Source organism: Hipposideros armiger, unplaced genomic scaffold (assembly GCF_001890085.2).
Source record: "Hipposideros armiger isolate ML-2016 unplaced genomic scaffold, ASM189008v1 scaffold_142, whole genome shotgun sequence".
Taxonomy (NCBI): Eukaryota; Metazoa; Chordata; class Mammalia; order Chiroptera; family Hipposideridae; genus Hipposideros; species Hipposideros armiger.
In genome coordinates, this window is record NW_017731492.1 from 1,495,402 (window position 1) to 1,518,740 (window position 23,339).

At 36.0% G+C, this 23,339-nt stretch overlaps 1 protein-coding gene across 3 annotated transcripts in view; it reads right to left on the reverse strand.

Moving 5' to 3' along the window:
* The window catches only part of TLL1 (tolloid like 1), a 175,847-nt gene that overhangs the window by 136,612 nt on the left and 15,896 nt on the right, over positions 1 to 23,339 (reverse strand). The window contains exon 2 of one of the 3 annotated variants that reach the window (XM_019650599.1): positions 6,610 to 6,715. The exons of the other annotated variants lie outside the window; for them this stretch is intronic. Coding sequence (XP_019506144.1) covers positions 6,610 to 6,631 — 22 coding nt within the window. The 5' untranslated portion in view covers positions 6,632 to 6,715. The remainder of the gene's footprint in view (positions 1 to 6,609; positions 6,716 to 23,339) is intronic. 3 annotated transcript variants of the gene reach the window in all.

Here is a 23,339-nt window from a genome sequence, read left to right on the forward strand (position 1 = left end):
TACACAAACAAATGCCTAAATGTAAACAAATAAAAATTTAAATTAAAACGTTAAAACAAAAGATTTTCTCCCTGAACATTTGGGCCAAAATTTGGAGTTCACATTATACGGCAAAATACAGTAAACACACAATATGTTCTAGAGATAGTCTTAATAATTTTTATTTCACTTTAAACTTGCTTAAAGTTCTCTCCTCAGCATCAAACCTAAGAATCACCAATTCAATATTCCTACAAAACACAGTCTAAGGGAATAAAATGAGTAAAAGAGTAAGTAAATAACCTTCACTTGATTTTGGTATATGCAGTCTCTTCTGAAAGCCATGCTTTCTTTCATGGTATGCAAAAGTTTCTAATTGAGAGTTTCATATACTTGTGCTTTGCTTTACTTTAAATTCTTAACGTTATCTCCAGTATTTAGGGTTCTGATTTAGTTTCTAAATAAGTAGAATAACATCAAATTCAAATTTTAAAACTGTAATATCAAACATGAATAGTCAATGGCCAGAGCTATTACTTTTTACTTTTGATAAAGTAGCTGAGATCGCTTAAAAAAAAAAAAGTGTAACATAAACAACTTATACTCCATTCATCTAGTGCAATAAAGCCTTATCATGACTTAAGAAGAAGAGTCCAACACTGTAGTTATTCAATTGTATAAACCATGAGGTTCTGTTATTGCAAAGTTAATAAAGAAACAGAGTTGCCCAGTACAGCGAGCTGGCTGGGAGTTCTAGGGGTCTAGCTTTCAGCTCATGGTTTGATACACCACTGGGCGGCAGCTGTCCACTCTGACTTAAATATTAATGAAGACAATGCATGGCACTAATGCCAGCTGCCATGTCCAGAACAACAACAGAGATCCCTGACACTCAGGTGATCTCATCACTACATTGTGCAAATTGGACCCAAAAGATACTCAAGACTCACCCCTCTGCATTCTGCTTCCTGAGACAGAGCAGTCTCCCAGTACATTGTTTCCATTTTGTTTAGTTCTTTTTTCTGGAGCTTTGTTCAGTTCTTTTCTTGGGGACATGTTTTTTTTGTCTCCTCATTTTTGCTGCCCCCGCCCCCCCAGTTTATTTCTATGTATTAGGTAGAGCTACTATGTCTCCCAGTCTTAGTGGAGTGGCCCTATGTAGTAGGTGTCCTGTTGGGCCAAGTGGCACAGTCTGTCTGGTGTCCTCAGCTAGGTGCTGCAAGTGTGTTTCTCTTGTGTGTTGTATGTGCCCTCTTGTATTTGAGACCTGGTTGCTGTTTGCATGTCAGTGGGAGGTACTGACCCTCAGGCTGATTGGTTGTGAGGACTGGACATGACTACAGTGGAGGAACTGCTGTGCAGGGGCTGACCCTGTGGAGGAGGATTTGCTTTAGCAGGGCTTTGCTACCTGCCCAGTCTGCTTTATGAGTGTGTCATTTGTGGGGTCGGTTGGGTGATACTCTGGTGTGGTTTGCAGTGGGCCACTGGGTGTTTTGGTTCTGGGACTACTTGGGAGGGGCTCTGGTGCACGTCAAGATAGTGGCTGCCTGTGCACTACCCAGGGCCACTTAGTATGAGCTACAAAGTGATCTAAAAATAGTTGCCACTCATGAAGGACTCAGAGGTGCCTGGGAGAGGCTGAGCTGTGAACTGAGACTGGCTCCTGCTAGTGCCGGGATTGGGGCTGCTTAGTAAGTGGTATGGGATATGCCAAGGCCAGATGCTGCTGCTTGTTTGGGGTTTGTAAACCTTTGAGAGATTTTAGGAAAGTCCAAAGCATGAGCCAAGACAGGTAATTTGTATGGAATAGTCACTGGAAGTATCTTGGGTGGGCCTGCAAGTTGGATGGTGAGGGAGAATCTCACAGAATCACCAGGGTGGGGTGAACAGTGTTAGCCAGGCTGATGGAGGCTCAGATAATGCTGCCAGTTGTGCCTATAAGCTGGATGAGTATAGCGCTCAACAAAGGAACAATGGATTCTGCAAGCACTTCTGTCTTGGAAAAAGCTGCCCCTTCAGCCTTTGCCCTGAAGCCAAACAATTTAATTCCTTCCCATATCTCCCTGGAGCCTTTCTAGCTACCACCACAGTGCTAAAGCTCAGAGTGAGCCCATCAGTGAGTAAGTCTGTGCATGAGCCTTCTAAGAGGAATGCCTGGGACTCTAGCTACCTTCCATTTCAATCAGACAAAATCTGCTAGTTTTCACAGCCAGCAGTTATGGGGACTTCTTTTCCCGGCACTGGAACCCTGGGCTGGGGAGCCCTGGTCTGGGGCTGGAAACACTTGCTCCTTAGGGAGAACCTCTGCAGCCAAGATATTCCTCCCAATTTTTAACTGCAAAACGTGGGTGTGGGACCAGCCCATTTCATGTCTCCCCACTTCCTACAAGTCTCAAGATGGCTTCTTCTGTATGTCCTTAGTTATAGGACTTCTGTTCAGCTAGACTTCAGGAAATTCTCAATGATTGTTGTTCTGTAGTTTAGCTGTAATTATGATGTGGTCATCGGAGGAGATAAGTACAGTGTTTATCTACTCCAACATCTTGACCAGATTTTGTTTGGTGACTTGTATTTTTAAATACATTTGATAGGAATATCACAGGGGCTGACCGAGTGGCTCAGCTGGTTAAGAGTTCACTCAAGAGTGAGAGCCTTGAGCAACAGGGTCGCTGGTTTGATTCCAGGCCCAAGCTGAGCTGCTGCTGAGCTGCCAACAGGTGGCAGGATGGCTCAGCTAAAAAAAATTAAAATTAAAAAAACAATAAAAAAAAGAGAGAAATATCACAGCTTTAAGAATAATGTTTTTAACCAGAAAGCTTTCCCATCCTGCTTGCTATCTCCTAATAAGGTCTTAAAACCTAAATTTTGTTTTAAAAAATGAATATAGATAATAGGTAGATAGATAGGTCAGTATACACACATTCACATTCACACACACATACACACACACATGCACTCACTTGATATTTTACTTCTATTGCAAGCCATAGGTTCCCAAGCTTCTCAACTTATCTGAGAATGCTACCAAAGCTGGCAAATCATAATTACTGCTACCATTCTTTAACCCATGATAGTACTCAAAATTTAATCTTTCTGTTAAGTTGCCTTATTTCCCTACCCCAAACCCCCATAAATTGCATAGAAGCAATTCTTATATTCCAGATTCACTTTCTAGTAATTAATATCATATGACTATACTTTATTTAAAATATTTTATTTATATAATACTTTAAAACAAATTGCTTAAAACTTTGAAAACTGAACGATAAAATGTTGATAACCTGCTAATTCCAACGTCAGAAATTGCTGATTATTGACTAAGAGTGAGAAAAAAGTTTTTGCTGTTATTTTTTGGATAAAGTATCATCACTTTAGGGAAATTTCCCATTTTACCATTGCCCTGTGGTTTGGAAACAGGTCTACTGCATATGGTCATACTATTTGTATGTACACAACAGTTCCTTGTGACAAACAGGGGCCTAAATCTGAACCAGTCTCAGCGTCAAGCCACACCTGAAAGAAAGAGTGCCTTGTTGCAATTCTTCTGCTCAGAGGAGCACTTTTTTGTAATTTATCTAAAGGCAAGTACAAGCTAGTTTATAATATCCCTGAGAGAAGGAGGTACACTACAGCAGCTCAGGAATTACTGAAATGTGGCTGACCAGGCAAAGGAAGGAATCACAAGTGACCAGAGACTGACCCTCTCTTACCCTGTGCTGGCTACCAGATCCTAACCGTTGGAAAAGAGGAGGCTCTGCCTAAAGATCTCATTCCAAAATCTCCAGTTTTTACACATACGTAAATTTTGAAAATCATAAGACAAAGCTAACAACTAGCCCAAATAATTAAAGTAATGATCTTTTCAACTTTTATGTCTTTATTAATATGAGCCTTTTTAGGCAACAGGGAAAATTTGAATATTCAAGGCGGCACATGAATCTCTTTTGAATTGTTTTTATTTATGATGAATATGTTTAAAGAGAATTATTCTGAGATGTCCCATTGTCAAGTTAGGGCTTTTACGTCTAAAGAAATCATCCTAAAATCTTGGGGCTGGAGAATTAAAAACAAAGAAAGAAAGGAAGAAGAAAGAGACATAGAAAGAAAGGCAGGGAAAGGAAAGAATGATTATAATAAAGAAATGAAGGAAAGGGAATAATGGAGAAAAAGCAACCCACATTTTCTGTCTTAGAGTAGTTATGGAATGGTAAACAATGTTCATGCAAATATTGAGCTTTCTTAACCACTTTCAACTATAGGTTTCGAAAACAACCAATAACAAAGAATCACAGCAAGTATTTGATGCTAATAAGTTTAAATATTTTCAAAACAGATACTCCTCTTAGTTTATAATGTTTAAACTGTGAGTGCCAAAATAAATGACTTCCTTACCTCCTGTTACCCATTCATTTTTGGCCTTTTTCTCCCTTTCCAATGTTCTTGGCAGAGGTCAATTGGTGTGCACTGTTCCCCTAGGTTCCAGAGCCCCAGTCAGCTTTTGTGAAATCAGTCTCGACAAGCCAGAGCAACCCTGGTAAAATGAGTTCTCTGTCTTTCTCACTCATCCAACAGCCTTCCTCTCATCTCCAACAAATTCACCTTTTCTGTCGTCTTGATGCCATTCAGGTTTCCATATATTTCTTCTCAAACTCGGCTTACTTTCCATTTCATGCATTACTTTTCTGTTTCTGCTTTTCTCAAGTTTTCATTCTAAATGTGTTGTGGTTTCAAAATTTTTTTAAACTGTAAATGGTAGTGACAGATGTAGCGAACGAGTTTCAAACCAAGGAACAGTCTCAGCTGAAGTGCGGCTATACACAACTGTCAACACTACCTCTGGTTTTATTACTCACTGGGGACCAAACCTTGCTCTCCTTTTTCTGGTCCAGCAGCTTAGAATGTCACCCTGTCTAACTACAAAACATCAAGGGAAAGATGTCAAAAACCTTCATACAAAACCTGCCAGGATGTCTAAGCGCTATAACACCAATAAAGAAGGGTATAAAACTTAAGGTCAGGAAACAGGCAAGAAAGTCCTTGGAAAGTAGGTGAGGGGGCAGGGTAGAAAAAGGGAGAGACAGAACTGGGAGAAATTAGAGAAAGGGCAAACGAGAGACAGGAAGAAAGGATAATCAAGACAGTCTCTTTCCAAGATACGCCATGGTAACTAAAACTCCTATTCGTAAATATTTTGATGTTCTCATTCCATATATTGCAGCCCACTATATATTAATCACTTTGTTGCTTGCTCTTTTTTTAAAAATAAAGGTTATGTAAAGGAGACAAACTTCTTTAATGTCTCTGGGTAAAATATTTAGATAACTTTAAATGTTTTGTCCCAGTGTTACACGCAAAAAAAATAACAAATTTTCTACAGCTTGTTACAGTTAACAAAGTACTTTCACATATATAATCTCATTTCATCTTCACAACAACCTAGGAGGGTAGACAGGACGGGTAAACATATCTGATGCTCAGAGAACTTAAATGACACTCTAGTAAACCAGGGAATGAGTATTTAAAATATACCTGGGACTTCTTGCTCTATGTACCATGCTCTTTCCAGTACTCACTATTTTAATAATTTAAAGGATGATTTCAATTAAGGAAAGTAACAATGCATAAAACATCAATTTGCATGCTATCAGTTAAGGTACGTTTACCAGAGTTAGATGGAAGCCATTAGATAGAAAAACAGAAACCAAAACCAATTTGAATCTTTACCTACTGTAGAATTTTGTTTTCCCTTCTATATAGTGAAGTATGCTAATTTTACACAAAAGTTCTAGAATTCAACTGTACAAGAGAAATTATCTTCTCATGATCTTAAAAGCTTATAACTTATAAACTGTATGAAAAACTATTCAAAAAGATTTAAATCCTTAGGACTTGATGAGAATAAAACTTGACAGTATTTTAATATTTTCTATTCTTTCATAATTTTCTCCTCTTATTTATGTTCATAATCAAAATCCCATGTTAATACAAGCATCATAGTATAACTTCATTATTCTGCCCTAAAGAAAAAATCCAGCTCTAGTCTCCTGCAATTTATCACAAATGGAAATTATTTCTACTATTTATATTATCCATTTGTACACATACCAAGTATTTTCTGATCTAGTTTACTGAGTTATCTTTGGGAATTCCTAAATGTTGGGAATTCATGAAGTAACATCACTGAAAAAAAAAAATCTGTACTGAGCAACAATGATCAATGACAATGCTCAAATATATCAAAATTACAACTATTCTCAAAGATGTAAATTTTGCAGTTTTCCCCACTTATGTATGCATTTATGAGTCCACTTGTGTTCAGATTTCATGTCCAATGAAATTTTACATTAAACTTTCTAAGTTTTCTCTAAATCACACTTGACGCAAAGTTTTAAAGTGATTTCAATTTCCTCAAAATAATGTTTTTCACGGAATTGAAACTACAGATAATCCTAGGGAAACAGAGTTTATTACCTGAGAAATACTTCAAAGTTTTATTTTAGATCAATAGTATTATTTTGGAGTATGATGATGACATAAAACACACACTGGACATAATCATTTGTATGGCTGACTTCACACAGATCGAAATCACTGAAGGGATTTAGCCCCCCAAATTAGGAAGTCACTTACATTGACTCTGACCTCCCATCATGAGAAGTCCAGGTGCTTCTTCTTGAACTTCAAGGGCTCGGGCAGCCCAGGCATTGCCCCAACACTGCTTAGAGCAGTGGTCAGTCTGGAAGTAAAGAAGCACAGTAGTATCCCAGAGTGAGTGTTTTAAACAAGGCCTTCAAGAGGCACCAACACTGCATCCATGTTTGGCCACATGCCATCTGAGACTATAACATTATCCTACCACAGCGAGAAATGGTGATGAAAACCTAGAATAAACTGTATTTATCCAAAGAACATACAAAAGGGTTATAAACACATTGGTTCATATTGCCATTCATTTGGAAATTAGCTTGGCATAATATTATAACTCCATAATTTTAAAAATTATGGAACACACAGAAAGCCAATTAATGGTAGATAGTATATGATTTATATTGTTGTTTGTAAATAAGGGCAAAATCATAAGAATTAATATCATAAAATAGTTATTTTAAATAAGCTTTAATTACAGAATATATTTGTTTATTCTACCACCTTAAAAATAAACAATATGTGTCCCATAACTAAAACTCATCTAATACATATATATTCCATTATTATTGAAAAAAGTAGAATATAATTTAATGAATACCTAGTGCACAAAACTTAGAGTAACCAACTAGAAGTGCCACTATACTTTCTCCTAGCCATAGAAAATCCTATTTATTCAGCAGCTCGACCAGTCAAATTCGGGAATACAGCAGCTATGCCAACACCTTCAGTCACTCCCCAGTGTTTCAGGAAATACAAATGTAGAATATCCCTGAGGCTCAGCTACCAAAATAAGACCCTACTATACATGAGCTGTTTACTACAAGGGCTTTTGCAACAACAGAAAATTAAAAAAAAAAAAATACACTATCTGGACTACCCAAAGAAAAGCAGTGTGGGCAACTGGAAAAACCACTGGTTTAAGAGAAAACCAGGATGCTACTATGGTTCTGAAGGTAAATAGCTCTATGACTTTACCAAGTTCTCTGTTTCCTTGCCAAATGTTGGCACACAAACAAGCAAGCAAACCAAAAAACAGGTGACATCATGAAGTTAGAAGGTTTTGAAAACTGGCAATATTCAGGCCTCACTCACTGAGATTCTAATTTAATACATCTGGAATATGACTAAACATTAGGATTTTTTTTTAATTCCATGAAATAAGGATTAAAAACCAAGAATCTAGAATTCCAGATGCTCTCAAAATATCCTTCCAGCCGTCCAAATGTACGATACTGAACTATAAAATCATTTCATCATCTTTTAATATCACATTAGTTTTAAAAAGATTTTAAACGATAGACACAGAAAGTATTACACAACTACCAAAGTATAGTAAATACAACCTTAACATTTTATTCTCCTTGAAATGATAGACTATTATCTTCAATGTATATGTATGCTGGGGTGGATAAAATATATTTATCCAATGACTTTGCAACTGACTTTTCATTAGTCTGAACTTGTGCCTGCAATTAACACCAATCTCTTAATATGAAAAAAAATAGCATCTTTACATTGCAATTTTTCAAAGTCACAGTAATAGCCAAAATTTGAATTTGTCACTCTTTTAGAATTCTACCTGTCTTACTCTTGAGTTACACAAGTCTGCAATCCTAAAATTCTTCAATTTTGAAATTCTGAGTAGGAAACTGAAATGCAGTAATCAAGACTAAAATCTGAGAAAGCGAAAGGGTCTTTCAAAGGACAACAGAGTTAGCGAATAAATAAATCCAATCTTAAAATGGGCTTTATAGATGACTCATGCTTTTGTGCAAACAACTATAAGAATCACAGAGTGCATGCTTTATTGACAGGACAAGTGAAGATGTAAATCCTATCCAGAAGCACAGTCCCTTGGGAAAGTGAATGTCAGCTATAAATAAAAAGTAAAGTAAATGAAACAAAATATACATATAAAATATTATATATAAATCATTCACTAGCAAATGCTAAGGTTACCACTAATAAAAGTTGTAACAGCTGATTTTATTAAATACTGTACCTATAGGATATTATTATTCCTATTTTATACCCTGGGGAAAAAAAGCCTCAGAGAATTTGAGTAATTTCCCCAAGTTTTCACACTTAGAAATATCACAACCAGAATTGAAACCAAAGGCCGTCTTGACTCCAGAAATTCTTACTCTCTAAAGGTTATAGAAGCATATAAGAGGAAAGGAGAAGTCATTTTTAGGTAGTCCTTCGTTATGACTTATACAAAACAGCAGAATCAAAATCATTTTTGTTTTCCCAGAAAAGACTTCAGGAAAATCTATGTAAAGTTCATGGGCCTTTTTAAAAAAGTTTTACCTCCATTTATATATTTTCAAAGGAATATATCGATCAAGAAATACCATATGTATTTATTTATATGTAAACGGAAAACAGAATGGAAAGTTGGCTCAAAAACACTATAAAATATATCGTTCACAATCAGTTCTAATGCATTAAACTACAAAAAGGATAAAAATAGCCTCAATGCTACCGGAATGAAAATAAACATAAAAGAAGGGGAAAAAAGATATCTTCCTGAAAGGAGTTTCAATAATCCTGTAGTATGCCTTTTTTCATCTTTGATAATACTCACAATTTTTCTAATATTTATGTAAAGGAATCTTGGGGCAAATGCTCAAATTTAAATGTAAAGACAAGCAGCAGAACCAGATCTTTTAAGATATTTTTGGTTCTAGTTTTTGCTCTGCCAATATCATAATCTTATTCTCCCTGAATCTCACTTTCCTCATTTATGAAAATGAGAGGGGTACACTGTATTGGTGAGTTTTCCCTCAAATAATTTAGTAAGAAAAATTTCAAACATAGTCAAGTTGAAAGAATCATACAGTGAGTACCCATATACCCTTCACCTACATTCTACCATTAACATGTTACTATCCTTGCTTCATTGTGTATCCATCCATTCACCCACCTTATTTTTGGTCCATTTCCAAGTAAATCACAGACATCAGCACATCTCTCCATAAATACTTCAGCAAGATACAATTGAGTTCTATAATTGTTTAGTTTTTCACATAATACATAAAATGCAAATATAATAAAACACAAATCTTAATTGCATATTCACTTAGTTTTAATAAATACATCTACCCAAACTCCTATCACAATATAAAATACTATACTGGTGACTTTTTCAGTTTGTTTTCTAAGTTACAGAAGCCAAGATATGGTAAAAATAGTGGCTCTGATGAGAAATTAGTGAAAGTGAAGATCTTCATCCTCAGGGGGTCCTTCTGTCCTGCCTCAGGGTTCCAAGAACTTGGAGCTCCTCAAAGGGGATAAAATCATCCCAACAAATGCTCACTAAGATCCTTTCCAGCTCAATGTGGCCAAAGCCTCTGACTACAGATGAAAGGAGTAAAGTCACTCTGATAGTCTCTGCCTTTCACCAAACATGAAACAAGGCTAATTTCTCAACGCTTCAAAGTGTCAATGGTAAATTATAATTGGTTTAATTGTTTGTGTATCATACATACTACAATCCTATATTCGCATCTCAGGTATTCACCTTATTAAAGGGATTTTGAATGGCAATGAATATATTTCTACATGAGGGCAAAGCTCTAGTCATAAACTGAAATGTACCTTCAGTCATTTTGGCAGGTTCCCAAATACAATGCTACTGGGTTGTCAGAAAAATCATGATGCATTTTTGCAACGAAAAACATGGAAGAAATATGTCATGACTTTTCCAACAACCCAATAATTTGGGTAGGTATTTACAGTGACAAGTGAAATTTTCTGTACCCAAAGGCTTACAGTTGCTGCTGAGATGAGTCAGTCTCTCTGTCTCTCTCCCTCTCTTCCCGCACCCCCATTCTCTCATTTTGGCCTTAACATAATGTGCACCTTTTGAGTAAACACATGCCCTATGGGGAGACGTCAGAGTTTAGCTCGGCTTCTCCATCTCGTGTGACTTTCGGCAAGCCTCCCAGATTTCCTGGGCCTCAATTTTCTAGTTGGTAATACTGAGTAAATAAATAATCCTCAGCACTACAATAATAGGAACAGTTAACACAAAATTCACTTCAAAAGCTCCATCTTCCTGCAGGCAATTACATACCTGGGAAAGAAAGATATAAACCTGTAGTTCATCAGATCACTCCATCATCTTACTCATTCAATCCTAACAAGATTTAACTCAAACTACAGAAAGAGACTTAATCTTGCTCTCCATAGTTATATAGTCCCGCTTGAATAGCTGGACCATATTTCTCTGGTGCTTTTTCTTTTTTCCCCCTCAGGCTATCTTCTTTAAAAGGAAATTCCAGTTTAGGCTACTATTATTTTACATGTTTCCTAGAACCTCAAAAAGGCCCCTATCACTTGCCATGGAGTATGAAATAGCCTAATCTATGATGAGCGGCTCCTCTACTCCTCGGGACTTCTAGTTATTTATGTTTGAGCTAGAGTATTAATCATCATTTTTGGCTATGATAAAGATGATATAAAAAGATATACTCCAAGGCAAACTCAAGAAAACCAGAATTAGTAGACAGAGTAAGAAATTCTGGTAGGAAGACCTAACAATATGAGCATATACATTGCTCAGGACTATTGGGAGACAATTCTCCGGAGCATGTCTTGGGAGCCGAAGTACTGAAGCCCTTTGTTCTAGAGAATCTTTTCAAGGAATTCTGTATACAGAACAGCCTAGGCAGATAGGGCAGCAGGCAGATTTGTTTGCTGAGCTGTATCCCATCTCTCTCCAGGCCAAAGTTTGGATGGGTTCGCTTGTGGTTAATTATAAAAGAGTTCCCTAAACTCTGGGATCCCCCAGTTGTGACATGAATCTTCTGCATTAGCACCATCCACCTGGCCCACTCCAGGATACCCCCAAAAGACATGGGTGCAAGAAGAACTCAACACAAACCTGAAGTTCACACAGTTTGTCATGCTAAGTGTCATTAAAGGTCTTTGTCTCTGAAACAAAAGTCTCTGACAGCATCTGTGAAACTGAGACAGGCTAACCCAGCAAGGAGCCTGCAAAAATGGTCTAAAAGAATCTCAGAGCATTCACATTCTTCACAAGGACACTGTGACTGTCCATACGTGTTACCCCGGTTCATCCCTCTGTCTCAATAGAGGGTTGCCCTTCCCTCTTTCAGGTAACACTGAACGGACTAGAACATCAACCTTCAGATACCTTTCCTGAATTCAGAATACTCTACAGGTTTAAAAAGCAGTACAAACAGTATTTCATAGGCTCCAAAAACTATAAATGTTCATTTAGAAAGAAAATCTAGGAAAAACAATATGAGTAAGCTCAAGACTTCTCAAGTCTTCATAAATGTAACATTTTTAGTAGAGCTTGTTGTTCTCTGGGGTAACAAAGGAAAAACAAACTCTATGAACATTTTACACATGGTAAAAGATTAAAGCTAAACAGAAAATCCAATGAAGGTAATGAATATTTTAAAAAAAAAACATTCCTGAAAAGAGTTTAAACATTATTTCTTGTTGGTACTATAAGCAACTAAAGAAGGTGAAGAATGAGAGGATTATGGCATTTTTACTGCATTGACTTTTTATAGTTTTGGAACTTCCCCAGTGCACGATGCAAATAATTATAAACTACAATATAAGTGTTTTACATAGGACCTCAGTTTAAATGGCTACTATGAGACAGCTGTTATTTTGAACAACTGCAAATTAAGGGTAAGATGCAGGAGGAAAAGCTCAGTAACAGGATTCTGTTTTGGAACACAGTATTAACATATTTTCAACTTGACTTTCATACCTAAGCAGGATCAGCTTTGCCCTGAATGAATTATATATCATTTTATTTGCTTTAAGCAGTTCTTTGTAATTAAGCCACAGTTCACAAAGTAATCTGTGTGTGCTGTCTCAGAGAAAAATAACATGAGGTGCCAATCAAGAACACTTGGCTCTGAAAAGATATTTTTCACACAATAAAAATAGATAATAGTCAGCAACATAAGGACATAAACCATGATTCTCTCTATACCTAATATGATTCTTAGCATTTAGTAGACATTTATTAAATATTCACTAAGTTAATTCACATAAATAACTTTATTCTCATTGAATATTTTAATTGTAACAAACTCAAGTACTAAAGGGGATTAAAAAAAAATCAATGATCTAGATTTGTTACTCAAATACAAAAGGTATCCATTGGGAAATTGGCTGAAATCTCTTATTTCAAAAACTGTTTGGAGTAAACACTGATTATCTCAGGGTCATGTCCTTTGAAGATTAAAAAAAAATTGCTTGAAGCTCCAATGCATAAAGTGTTTTATATTTGATTAAAGAAGAAAAAAAGAATGAGAAAAGAACTGAACCCAAAACTTCTGAAAAGCACTTCTGTGGGGACTATAATTCTAAATGTAAGTTAGTGTATGATGTATTTACATAATTATAAGTATAAACAGATACATTTTCTGGAGATTAGAATGTCTTATTAAAATTCCCAATAATAAAGTTTCTAATCAAGGAGCCATCAGAGAATGATGTCTAATTCCCTAACTCCCAATAGCTGGTGAAGAACCCAGACCAGTGAACCAGGAGAAAGCCTACATGGGCACCTGCTTCAGGTAAAGATATCACATGGGCAGAGATTCCCAGTCTAGCCACACATGAAAGCACTCTTTTCAATATAGCTTTTCAGGTCCTAATGCAAGCAACTGGTTTTGCACTTCTGATCTGTATTGTAGACTCTGAAATTTCTTTTTTTTTTTTTTTCTCTAGGTGATTCTGATACTCTGACAGGGTTGAGAGCGATTCACGTGGGTCATAAAAACTGAGTAGAAAACCAGAAGAGCAGACAAAACAAATCGAGTTTGGGAATGAGAATTGGAAAGGAACAACAGAGTGGGTCAGATCTGGGAGGATCTATGGCTGACAAATAAGAAAGAGATGGGAATCAGAGACTCAAGCTGAAGATCTAAATAAGACAGTATGACAGGAAACTAAATGTATGGGTCCCAAGTCCATTAATGACGGCAACAGTGCAGCCAACAGAAAGTCTATTGCCCTACTTTCTGGATTCAGAAACAATACCATTGTTAAGAAAATCTTTGACTTTAGTTTTTCTACAGAAAAAGAGAAAAACACTGTCACATTCAACAGACCCACACATTGTAAGACATTTGTGTTTCAGAAACATTAAAATTTGAGCAATGCATTTTATGATGGAAGAATGAGAGGGTAAGGTCATATCATGTGAGGCACAGGAAAAAGATGTAAGCCGTTCAGTTAGCAATGTTGAAAAATCAGCTTGAAAGGAAAAGAGGTTCAGAATTGAGGCACTTGACAAAAATCAAGCAAATTCTGATTTTCCCACTTTGGAAACTAAAATAAATCATTACTTCCCTCACCTCAAGGAAGGTGTGCACTGCAAAAGACTTGAGAGTTCAGATGTATTTAGTGATTAAGATTTCAGGCTTAGATCCTAGCCTTGAGTTTCATCACTCAGCAGCTGTGTGATCATGGGCATGTGAGTAAAGCTTTTAAGCCCCAATGTCCTTCTATGTAAAATTGGATGATGGGTAACAATACCAGTAACTATTTCAAGTGTTGGTATGGTTATGCGAAATAATGTATTATTGTACTCAGTTTCTTAGTACTGATCCAAATTACAATTTCAGCATTTTGGTGTACCAGGGCATTTCAGTTACTTGATTTTCTTGAACACAATATTCAAAGATTCCCTTTTGCATCTTGGGTGCCCCATATCTTGAAATTTGTGGCTCTCCATTGGATCACAAGATGCTAGAATTGGAGTTGGTTTTAGGGACTCTGACCAAAGTCCCTAATTTTATAGGAGAAACAGACTTAGAAATCAAGTGGATATGAACTACATCTTTCTATCAAAGTGCTAGAAATTGCTTAAATTTTGTCTTACAGGTTTTTATTCACTTTTGTTTTTGGCTGAAACTAAAGAAAGCAACATGTGTTCATTAGAAACCAATGAAACAATACTAAAGAGGAAAGTACAAGTCCCCTTTTGTTGCCCCTGCAAGCCCAATGTGCACCCCAGAAATTACTGCTTGATACACGTGTCCTCCCAGACCATTTTAATCTGCTTACAAATCTTTTCCTATATGAAACTTATCTCTCAGCAACATACTAAACCCTGAGAAATTGGTTTAAACAGCCAGGACTGGTATCCAAATTTCCTGATTCTCAGTATAGTGCTTTCTTTTTTTTTTTTTTTTAAGCATGTCACTGTTTGTGTTCTAAATGCTCTTGTCATTTTCCTTAGAATCAGTTACTTTTCTCTACTTTGTTGTGGTCCCTAATTGGTACCTGCTTATAAAATATCACTCTAGAAATTTAGCAAGATCTTGGCCAACAGGAACTATAGCAGGTATTGAAAATTAACTTGACTTTTATTACAACAACAACAACAAAAATCGGGCTACCACTACATGTAAAATCACAAGCAACTCACTTACCTTCTGGGGTCTTAGTGTCCTTGTGTTAGAAATGAGGGTAATGACTCTTTGCTCCTTACTTCTCATTCTGTTATCAGGACAACTAAATAAACATTGCTTCATCCAATAAATAATAATGTTTAATCACTACAGTGTTTGATGATGGACTTTTTTTTTTTTTTTTTACCTAACGTACCATTAAGCCCATAGCATGGTCTAGAAAACAAATCTAAGTTGCTTTTAAGTTATGTCTCAACATGTCCTTCCAGCTTTTCACACCCTCAGCAGCCTCCTGTCAGCTTATTCTAAAGCAACTGCATGAGTATCAAGCTCCTTACTGACTCCTCCTCACCGTCAAGAACTCAAAATGTGGAAGTATCCCAGAAGTAAGTTCTTAGACCTCGTCTTTATCTACAATCATTGCCCTGGGGATGTCACCCAATCTCACCACTAGAAGTTCTTCTGCATTCTGATGACTTGTAAATTCCTATCTCCAACCTAGACTGTCCTTGGAACGCTAAACTCAGGTGTCCACCTGCCAATTTGATATAACCATTTGGCTATCTAATTGAGATCTCAATTCCACACATCTAAAACTCATCTCTGATCTGCTCATCTCTCAGTGTTCCCCATCTCATTAAACCACAATTTTATTCTTGCGGTTACTAAAGTTTTAAACTTTGAAGACATTCTTTTCTCCCTCTCTCTCCCTCTCTCCCCCCCCCCACTTTCCTCGCCCCCCTCCCTCATATTCATCATCATACCCAGTCAGCTCTATCTTCAGAATGTATCCAGAATCTAAATACTTCCATTACCACCCTCGGTACTAATACCCTGGTCTGTGCCACAACCATGTCGGACCTATATTTTTGCAGCGGTCTCCTCATCTTCTCTTGCCCTGCTCCCACCTCAAATCTATTCTCAGACATTTAAGGAGCTCCAGAATCTAGAACCTCTCTGCTTCCCTAATTTCCAACCTCCTTTACCTGAGTTCCAGACCGATTGACTCTAGCTTAGTGCTTTCCACTTTTCTTTTTAATGGGTGAGTTCAATACAAAACTTAGAGGATTCAACATTGGGAGACCTGGGTATAAATAGCACCACCACCACCACTTGCCAGTTGTGTACACATAAACCATTTAACTCCTCTTACCCTCAAATTACTTTTTTTAATTTTTAAGTTAATTTATTTTCCAATTACAGTTGACAGCCAATATTATGTTCATTTCAGGTGTACAACATAGTAGTTAGACATTTATATACCTTACAAAATGATCACCCTGATAAGTCTAGTATCCATCTGACACATCAAATTACTTTTAAAATGAGAATACCATGTGTTCTATGAAGCTGTTATAAAATCATATTAGATATATGAGAGTGGTTGAAAAAAATTCAAGTGCTATAGAAATATTTAGTATTCGCTATCATCTAATCCTTCCTATTTAAAACCCAGTTCATACCTATTTGTGAAGCATTTCCAAGGTGAACTAGTAAAAGAATATCATTTTTTAAAGTCCTGCCGCACTGTTTGTTGCAAGATTTATTATATTTCGTATCAGCTTATATTATTGAACAGGTATTTCAAAATTGTAATGCTGTTTTAACCTTCCACAAATGTGAAAGGAGTCTTACATGAAACTGACCTTACTCTGCATTTTTTTATAATCATCTCTGTACTTATTCCCTTATTCCTGACCATACTATAATCTCTTTGCAGGAAAAGACACTCTCTCCAAGATGCTGTTGAATTCCTCATATATCCCACCAGTGCCTGGTAAAAGAAAATGCGCACACTTTTATTACTGATATGGCTATTGGGATTCAATGAACAGGAATTGCTTTAACATCTCATGATGAACAAAACTCATGCTTCCCATACTGAAAGAAATATCTAGTGTGGCCCTAAAAGAGAAAGAACATTATGGCTTGAGTCCAAAAGTGAATAAAGCTGTGGTATGATGGTCTTTTAATAAAGGCTTAACTGTGACATATTCTTAAATATTAGTTCATGCTCAATGCAGGTCCCAAGTATAATCTCCACAAGGAGAAACTGTTACCAAATTGTATGTTTATAATTTTTTAACTTTTTGGAGACCACTGTGTCAAAAGTCCAAACTCAAAGAGTTTCAAGCAAAATAAGCAAGCTGTCAGAATCTTTTGAGCCTGTTTTGTTTCACATGTTTTAGTTGCAAACAATTACTGAAGTAAATGCTTACTGATTTCTCTACTACAGTGATGCAGAAAATATAAAACAGGTTTAAGGAAACCTCAAAGTTGTGAAACTAAAATTTTGGAAACGATTTTGATTCCTCGGTGGAACAGTTCCACAGACGTGACACTGAATTTAAAAAAAAAAAAAAAAGACGAAAGAGAGAAGCTGAAAAAAGAAACCTAAGTCAGCTATCCTATAAAATTACTAGACCGAGGTGTAGGCTTAGTTCAAAGAGCTCTTTTACTAAGGATGAATAAAACTAATTGTTTTTGTTTTTAATTGGCTAGTCATACAATCATTCTTCCATGGATAAGCCTGAAGAAACTGCAATCATTAATCTAAAATTAATTAAATATATCTTATCTCCTTTCTTGTAATGCAAATAATTCCTTGCTTTTCACCTACATCCACCACAAATTTACCATGTATTCTGTGTGCTGGGTTTTCTGTGTTTTAATTCTGCACTTTCTTTATGTCTTCAGTGGGAGTAGCAGTATGAGACAGCTGTTCAAAGCCGGGACTTTGGAGTCAAGCCACCTTTGTTCAAATACTGGCCCTGCCACGACTAGCTTTGTGACTTAGGACAAATTACTTAACCACTCTCAGCTTCCTCCGTTACACTGGTATTTTAACGTATCTAATATTTCATAGGGCCTTTATGAGTATTAGAATTAGTAGTTTTACTTAATATATTAAAACAACTTGACATATAGTAAGTGCTATATTCACTATTAATTTTAATTACTATAAGGGTCATCATACATTTACTTAAGGGGTCAGAAAGTAAATAATTTAGGTTTGCAAGAAGTCTATACTAACTCGAGTGGTTGCACCTACTCAACTCTGCTGTTGTAGCATGAAATCCATCATAGACAATGCATAAAAGAATGGACAGAGCTGTGTTTCAATAAAACTTTTGTTATATAAAACTTTTATTTGCAAAAACAAGTCAGCACTTTGCTGACTCCTACACTATAACGTTTAGAAAACTGCTCCTATCTTAGAAATGCACTGTAGCATTATTACTCTAAAAAGACAAGCAGAGTCACTCTTAGAGGGTATCCGCCTCACTGGACATTTGTGGCATCTCTCATTGGTAAGAGTCTGTGGAATGAGTCAGAGAAGCAACTGATGATGCTTTCGGAAAATGGATTAAAAAGCATAACTTTGATTTTAACATACAGGTACTCTCTCTTTACTTCAGCCCCTAATTCTAACCATTTCCAATATTCATCACTCTTAATCATTCTATGCCCCCCCCTTTCAATGTTGCATTTCGTACTAATTTTAACCAAATCTCACTTCTATAAAAGTAGGTTTGTGTGTTTTTAAATCCAGAGAGGGAGGAAGTGCAAGCAGAGTGTGCCAGTAAACAAGAAAACAATAGGGGAGGGGAGGTGACAAGGTAATTACGGCCCAGGAGTGAAGAACTAAATGGGAGTATGGAAAGTCACAATAAATAGGGAGGGGTTAGTATGCCAACTCCTTTGTGAAATAAGACATATAAGACAGGGTAGAAGGAAAGTTTTAAACCATGAAAGATATTTAAACAATGAAAAAAAGTCTTTGTTTACCAACGTAGTTACCATCTCCCATACTCCCCTATCCTTTGAGTAGATTCAGTTTTATCTGTTATTCTTTGCCATCTACTCAAAAGACATGTAGGGTAAGTTGAACAGTGATAAATCCTTTCAGTTTTTTTATGTCTGAAAAAGTGTTTCAACTTCATTTTTGAAAGATATTTTCACTGGGTAAAGAACTCTAAGTTTGAAATGTTTTCCTTTAGTACTTTGAAGGCATTGCTCTACTGTCTAGTAGCTTGCATTACAATGAGAAATCTGCCGTCATGCTTATTTTTGCTCGTCCATGTATAACTCCTTTGCATGTCCCTCTGTAATGTGTTCTATTCTCTCTGGCTTCTTTAGTATTTTTTCTTATTTATCTCTTCTCCTTCAGGAACTCCAATTACTTGCATATTAAGCCATTTGATGTTGTCCCACAGCTCACTGGTGCTCTGTTTATGCTTTTAAAGTCTTTGTTCTCTTTGTATTCCATTTTGCATAGTTTCTTGTATTGTGTTCAAGGTCATCAATCTGTTCTTCCGCAATGTATAATCTGTTGTAATACCATCTGGTGTATTTTTAATCTTAGATATATCATTTCTGGAAATTTTATTTGGGTCTTTTTATATCCTTCATGTCTCCACATAACATGTTAATTTTTTTCTAGCATCTTGAGCATATAAAATACCATTTTTATAATGATTATTTTAATGTCTCTGTCTACTAGTTCTATCATCTGTATCATTTCTGAGACATTTTTATATGATTGATTTTTCTCCTCATTGTGAATCATATTTTTGTGGCTCTTTGCAAGCCCAAAATTACATAAAATTTGGAGAAATTTTTAAAAATCTTAAGCCTTTCATTTTTACATTTTCTCACCTATATTTTGTCTACATTCGTCTGTATTTTACATACTTTACATATTAGAACTATCATTATTATTGCTTACAAACATTCAGATATAAAAGAGGATAAGTGTACATATACCTATCACTCATAAAAAAAAAGAACTCTGACGTGCTTACTGGTCTTTATACACATGCATATTTCATTTTTATAGTTGCAATCATAGCATGTAGTTAAATTAAGATTTCTATGTTGTTATTTTATATTATAAAATATATTTAATATGCCTATATATTTTTTATCATTACTTTTTCCTCTGAAATATTTCAAATTTTGAAAAATTACAAAGTAATTTATGCTTATTTTATAGGTAAAACAATTCAATTATATGGGAATATATATATATATATATATATATATATATATATATATACACCATATTTCCCTGTGTATAAGACGCTCCCATGTATAAGACACACCTTAATTTTGGGGCCCGAAATTTGAAAAAAAAAATGTATTCATGAAGTTATTTAACACAAGTTTTATTCAGCATAAAATCCATACAACTCCTCATCACTGTCAAAACTCCCAACCATTAGCTGTCCTTATCTGTGTCTGACGACAAATCATTGTCTTCATATATTGCCTTGTCCTCAGTTCCATCTATGGCATTTGAAATGCCACACTTCTTAAATGATGTGACAATGATCTACAACCACTGTATAAGACGCACCTAGTTTTTAGAGCCCAAATTTTTCGAAAAAGGGTGAGTCTTATACATGGGGAAATACGATAATCGTCTCCATGCCCTACTCCAATTCCATTTCCTCAGGTAACAAATACTAACAGCCTGGCATGTACAATAGGCTTTTATATCTTTTTCTATTTCTTTCTCTATCTCTTATATGTAAACAATATATAAACAAATATATATTTTTTGTGGGTTTTGGAAGGAAATTTTTTTTTCATTTATTACACTATGAATAACTCTCTAGAGTAACAGATATATGTTTAACAAATTCTCTCCAATATCTTCATTATATTTTCTATGAAGGATATAACATATTTTGGTCACTATTTTCCTAAGCGGACAGTCCCATTGTTTCCAGTATTTTTGCCTCTTAAAACAATGCTGCAACACTGATTGGATGCCAGATGCAATACTGGTTAAGTTGTAAATTGTTAGTTGTTGGATATGTTTATATTCCTATAAATACTCTTTTGTTATGGGAAGCAGTTAAGTTACTTGTATCCTTGCTGATCTTTTTTTCAAGCTTTGTTAGGTAAAGACCAGAGCAGTGTTTAGTCTAAAGTTAAGTTTTGCCCAATACTGTGGAAAAACTCTCTTCAGTATTCTACCTGATGGCCAATAAATTATGAGTTTTTTCCACTCTGTTTGGAAAGAATAGAATACTATAACTTGCTCTGTGTGAGCTCCAAGGATTTTCCCCTTTTATCCTTTCCAGTCGTTATTTCCTGAGCCTTGGCTAGTCTTTTCACATGCACATACTAATCAAGAGTCAGCTGAATATTGGGTTGGATGCTCTGCTGAATAAAATATAGGGATTCTCTAGGTCTCCGGAATTATTTCTCTGTGCAGCTCTCTCTTCTCTGAAACTCTGCCCTGCAAACTCGAGCTGCCTTGGACTCTGCATTCCCAGATCCATCTCAACACAGGGAGACTCCTGGCCTCTGCCTGTATTCTTCAACACTGTTCTCTAGATAATAAGCTGGGGCAACAGGGCGCACATGATTTATTCCATATCTCCCAAAGACCACTGTCCTTTTGTTGCTTTGTGCACAATGTCTTGGGAAAGGCTGCTCCATATATTTTACCTAATTTTTTGGGTGCTTCAGGCACAATGATAAACCTGGTCCCTGTTACTCCATTCTGGCCAGAAGCAGAAGTTCATATAGCTTGAATTGATTAAGATTTTACCCAATCCCATATCAATAAATATGATCATTCCAGGTGGAGCAAGTTTTCTTTAAGTAGTGAACTTCCATATAGAAAACCTTACTAATGATGCAGTTTAAACATTATAATTCTGCAGAAGTTTATAAGGCTATCAAGAGATAGTCTCACTCAAAAGCTCAGTACTAGTTTACATGCTCACTAATGACTCAACAGACAAGCACAATTTGGAGCTATGAGAAGGGCTGGCACTGAGGGAAACAGCTACCATCCTGAAGAAAGACCTGAAGCAAAAATATCAGAAGAATTTCTTTAGAGAAGTAAAATCTCTACAGGCACACCCCAGATCAAGGCTAAGTAAGAATGACTGAGCGTAGTGCAGAGGCACCAATACAAGGAATGCAAAAGTTTAACGGGCAAGGGTCATTGGGGTACCCAGACTATGAGCTGTGCAAAAGCAAAGTGTGAAGTGGGCTGGGTTATCCTCAGAGATGCTTTTTCCACCTTCTTATTTTCTGTTCTAGTACATTTATGAAATGGGCCTGATCTTTCACGTTAATGATTTTCATATCAATGGCTTAATATTTACCCAACATAGAGTATTTGTGTTTTAAAGGAAAAGAGGTACAGAGAGAGCAATCCTTAATTCAGAGAAATCATTAATGGCATATTTAAAAAAAAAACATAATGAATCAGTGAATGACACACTGTAGTGTGAATGACACTGAGTGACCTTTCTAATTCACTTCCATTCATACTCACAGACCACCATCATCAACTTCACACATTTGCTGTTTGTACCATCTGCTCCAAGATAGGTTAAGCATAATAATTGTGAATGATCAGGATTTCAGAATAGCACTAAAACTCCTCTAATACGAGTTTAAAGGTTATAATCTTTCAAAGTACATTCAGAGCTACATTTCTACAAATTAAAGAATAAGATTTCCTTTGAGGCCCTGTAACTGAAAGGTTATACAGGAAATTTTGAATAAATGTAAATGTCAATTGAAGTTAAAAGTTGTATTATTAAAATTTTAAATAAACATCTAAGAAGAGGTTAAAGAAATTCTGATCATTTTTAATTATAAAAAGGAAAAGGAAAAGTCTTATTATTTTAAAAAAGTTACAGAGATTGAATGATGGTGAGTTGTTTCTCTACTTCTTTTCAAAATCAATAAAACAGAATGCATTAAATATCAAAAGTTGCAGAAACACAATCCTGATCTACCTCACTGGAAAGTCTAGGGAAACAAAATTTTAGCTCTTCCTACAGGTTGAAGAGTAATCAAATTTGCCTAAACACAGCACTAGTCAGTGTAGGTAACTTGCATGCTGCTTCACTCAAGCAGTATCTTTCCCCTGAGAATCATAATGGCTAGTTTGAGTTACATACAAATATTCTTCCCCTGTGAAATTTGAATTGAATCCTTTCAAGTGAAGGGCATAAAAATGTTTACAGTTATAATGAAGTCTTCACAAATAATTCATGCATCCTGAAAAGTCAGCTAAAACAAATGGTAGCTTAATCATTATGAAATTCCCATGTTAACAAAATTAAATACATGATATATTCTCATAAAAAAAAAAAACGTTATGGGGCCAGCCGAGTGGCTCAGTTGGTTAAGAGCTCACTCAAGAGTTTGAGCTCTGAGCAACAGCGGCTCGAGTCCAGCCCAAGCTGAGCAGCTGCTGAGCTGCCAACAGGTGGCAGGATGGCTCAGCTTAAAAAAAACCAAAAACGTTATGGTTATATT